The 4308-nt window shown below is 35.1% G+C and overlaps 1 protein-coding gene across 1 annotated transcript; it reads left to right on the top strand.

Annotated features, from left to right (window-relative positions):
• The first annotated feature begins 505 nt into the window (after window positions 1-505).
• On the top strand, window positions 506-3961 carry LOC125058597. Its single transcript, XM_047662702.1, has 2 exons — window positions 506-2205; window positions 2708-3961. The coding sequence occupies exon 2, from the start codon at window positions 2788-2790 to the stop codon at window positions 3754-3756; it is 969 nt and encodes a 322-aa protein (XP_047518658.1). The 5' UTR covers window positions 506-2205; window positions 2708-2787; the 3' UTR covers window positions 3757-3961.
• The last annotated feature ends 347 nt before the right edge of the window (window positions 3962-4308 follow it).

Genomic DNA, 4308 nt, shown 5'->3' with positions numbered 1-4308 from the left:
CGTTGTTTTTGCCCACTATAATATATAATATTATTTTGCAATAGTTTTAAAACATATAAAATCTCAGCAGACCCGTGGAATAGGCCTACTGGGGAAACCACGTTAAAAAAAACGCGCTTTGTACACTACCTCATAGGTGGCGTGGAAACGTGTGCAAAATAGAGGGATTACGACTGATCCAACTTTTCGGAACGTTATATCTCCAAAATGGTGGCTTTTAGGAAAAAAATTATTGATATATTTTTTGTAGAGAATTTTGTGATCTACAATTTTGTACTGGGGTAATTTTGCGAAAAAACTCACCGTTTCGCTAAAAATCGCAAAAAACTCATTTTTTTGACCTTTGACCCCGTGCCAAATTTTTAGCACACCTCGGAACGATGAGGACTTTTGAGATTTTCTTTATAATGATGTTTTGAACAACTATGCCAATATTCAGCTTTATGGGAATTTATGTAAACTTGAATGTGTAAATAGACCGGACTATGTAGGGCTTTTTGGGTTTGTTATAGGTATTTCTGTCCCATCTATTATCACTCTGGTAGCTGGATGATGTTGCTTAAATGAATCTGGCAATGGACATAAAAGGTGTGACGGGTATTCAGAGGGTGAATGCCAATAAAATAGCAGTTATTTTCAAGAAATATAATACGGCAAATAACTTTATTAATAACACCACTTTTCTCACAAAAAATGACATGAAGGCGTTCATACCGGTATCGCAAATCGAAAAAACCGGCATCATTAGATTTGTTCCAGCGAATATATCTAACAAAGAACTTTACACAAGACTTTCTTCAATTTATGAAGTAGTGGCAATATGTTTGACAAATCTTTGAGTATTGATGAAAAAGAATTTCTAGTAGCTAATAATAAACTTTTTGACAGAAAGTCACAGTTTTCCTTTATTTTTCAAACTGTAGTGAGTGGCTAGATGGCGAGGAGCAGCCAAGACCAATTAACAATTTTCAACAATTCATTCATAAAACAAAGATTGATAAATGGAGAATTTGGAAACCTTTTGATTGTTGGTGATAAAGGCTATAAAAATACTTCATACCTACTAACTCCACTCCAAAACCCCATGACTTCAACAGAACATCTTTATGATGAATCTCAAATACGAAGGAGAAATATGATGAAAAGGAAATATGGTGTTTAGAAAAATCGGTTCCCACTTTGTCCAAAAAGGTTTTGCTTCATGTATTTTATATGCTTTGAACTTGGCGATCATTGATCGGTCGATTGATTGATGAATTATAAATTAATGCCAACCCAGTCACATATTTCAAACAAAGCGTCTTACAAACTTTTGCAACGTACAATGGATAAAATATTGGGATCCAACGTCAAGTCTGTGCTGCTCTATGGGTGTGAAACGTCGAAGGTCACCAAAGATATCTCGCACCGATTCCAAGTCATCGTCAACCGCTGTCTTCGCCGTATTCTGAGCATCTACTGGCTTGAAAAAATCTCTAACGACTAACGAGCAACTTTGGGAACGCTGCCGAGAAACCCCGATCAGTCAGCAGATCAAGCGATGCAAGTGGAATTGGACTTCGAAGGGATCATATTCCCAAGCAGGCGCTTGATTGGAACCCGCAAGGGAAGCGGAAGCATGGCCGTCCCAACCAAACCTAGCGCCGTACAGCCGCAGACGAGGCAAAGAGAACTGGAAAGACTTGGAGCGAGGTGAAATACGAGGCTCAAGACCGATCGCGACGCGGAGAGTCACTGTGGACACCCTCTGCCCCATCTAGGGGTTATTGGACATTAAGTCAAGTAAGTCAAGATAATATACGAACAGAATCGGATCTTCATCGTCAAGCCAACCGCAACCAGACAATAAGCCCTTGAATGATTTATGGGAACATTTTGATGCAAACCTTCGGAACGTACTACAAATTAAACATCATTAGCCTCGGCTATTATCATGGTGAAACAATACAAGGACGAAGAATACTTAGATAGAAAAGATGATCTTATTGAATTTGAACTCTGGTAGTAGGTTGTAAGAAAACATCCTCTACATTTAATTTAAAAAAATAATAATTTTAAGGGCTTAAATTTAGTTAAATTAGGGTAATATAGTTAAAAATAAGATTTGTGTATAATATAAAGTGATTATACAGTGTTTTTTGTCGCGAGAACTTGGCAAAATAGGGATCTAAAACCGGCTGTCAACTCAACGCCTTAACGGTAACGTAGTTTAAAATATCGTCAAACCTGGGGAGTATTTTGTTCTATTTAAGTTATATTTACTGACTACATAAGATCATAAAATACTGCTCAGTTTTTGGAGCTACGTCCATCACACATTGGCACGGTTTATGTCTCATTTTGCTTGACAACTAGTGGAAGCAAAATCGACGACGAAAACATTCGCCCAGACAATTAATACTACATAATTTACTTGACAAAAGAAGCCCATTTTGTGTGTATTTAGGTTTCATTATATATTTATAGGTATAAAAAATATAAATAGTACAACCACCACCACTCACACATAACAGTTATATATACTACATACCTTTTTCGCTTGTTCATTGCATACAGTCCCTATTATACAATATGATGACTCGCAGAGGCTTGGCTTTGCAAGAAGAGTCTAAACTTAAATTAGGACTGACTGAATTGCAGTCTTGCAGGGATTTATGTACCCAGTTATCAAGTGAAAGAGAAGAAAATGAAAAAGAACTCTTAAGTATGCTGGAAGGCAACAGGAAGCTCAAAAATGAAACGTCCTTGCTATTTCAAGAAAATAATTCACTTAAAGATCAGTGTGATATGCTTCAGCAGGAATTAAATAAACTTGATAGTTATGGTAATGAGTATGAAGTTGCTTTGCTGCGCATAAGAAGTCTTGAAAAACAGCTATTGGAGGCTCAACAATATATTAATAACCTGGAGGCAGTCTCACAAAGTGTAAAAGATACACACACAAACATTTTATATAATACATTAATTCATGATTCAGGTTCTACACCAACTCATAATGTAAAAAGTTTAGGTAAAAACAAAATAAGAAAATATATTAAAATTAATAAATACATTAAAAAGACACAGAAGCTAGTAAAACAATATAGAAATGTAAACAGTGTGGATTTAAAAGTTCAAAACACACAACTTCAAAATGAACTTGACTTGCATTTAATTGAAACTGAAAATGCTAAATTAAAATATGAATCTGACACATTAGATTTAAAAATAGAAATTTTAAAATTAAAAGAACTTACAAACAGTCTCACTTCTAAATTTGAAGAATCACAATGTATGGTAGAAAAGTATTCTTCTGCAATGGAAGATCTGCTTCAAATTTCTAATTACACCGCAGAATGTTATGAGCAATTGCAGAATAAAACTTATGGTTGCAATTATAAAAGCCAACCCAGTCTCCAATTACCACAAACATCACAACACACTCACAGCCTCACCTACACCACAACAAACACTCAGTTAAAGGAAAAAATTAAGGCAAAAGAAAGGAATTTAATGTATTCCGATGAAATGGGTAAGGACATGGGTACTATTGTACAATTAAATGACGGCCAAACATTTATAAACAGCTGCTATCCCAATGCCACTTTTATAAACATTGTGAAAAATCATATAATCAAAAACAATGATATGTATTGTATTTATATACCTACACTCTTAGCACCTTCTTGTGCTAAGAGCATTCACTGTGGGATTCACATTTACTTATGTGAAAATTATATGCAAGACCTCAATGAAGAAAATTCAGTACGAAATTAAATTGAAAATAAATATAAATAGCAGACATACAACAATGCTCAATGTGCTGTAGGCAGTGGAATGGAAGCTCACTGCAAAAATGTGGCAGAAGTGATGTTCGCTGTTGAACAAATGTACAGAGAAAGTTTGTTCTCTTAAATATTATTTGTACAAAGGTTGCAAACATTTAATGTACCAAAAAAGACATTTACTGCCTCTCCACTTAAAGCTGAGAGGTCAAAAAAAGGCTATCTAATATTATATTTCACCCCTACAATATGGAGAACATTTGTGAGGAGGCATACAATGCAAAAGTAAGAAATGTATAAATTTCTGCGACAACCAGCATCATGCCACTCAAGCAAAAGAAAAGATTTTTCAAATAGAAGAAATGACGAGAGGACAGAGAAATAATAAATGGTGGCTTGAAATAAGGAAAAACCGCATTACAGCCAGTAATTTCCATACCATATGCCATCTTTCTTGCCATCAAGGAAATTTTTAAAGGTAATCTACCACAAGACATTAAAACCAAAGTCATGAATTCAAGCCTCTTGCCATGTTTGACATATG

Source organism: Pieris napi, chromosome 18 (assembly GCF_905475465.1).
Source record: "Pieris napi chromosome 18, ilPieNapi1.2, whole genome shotgun sequence".
NCBI lineage: Eukaryota > Metazoa > Arthropoda > Insecta > Lepidoptera > Pieridae > Pieris > Pieris napi.
This window is presented reverse-complemented; position numbering and strand designations above follow the sequence as displayed.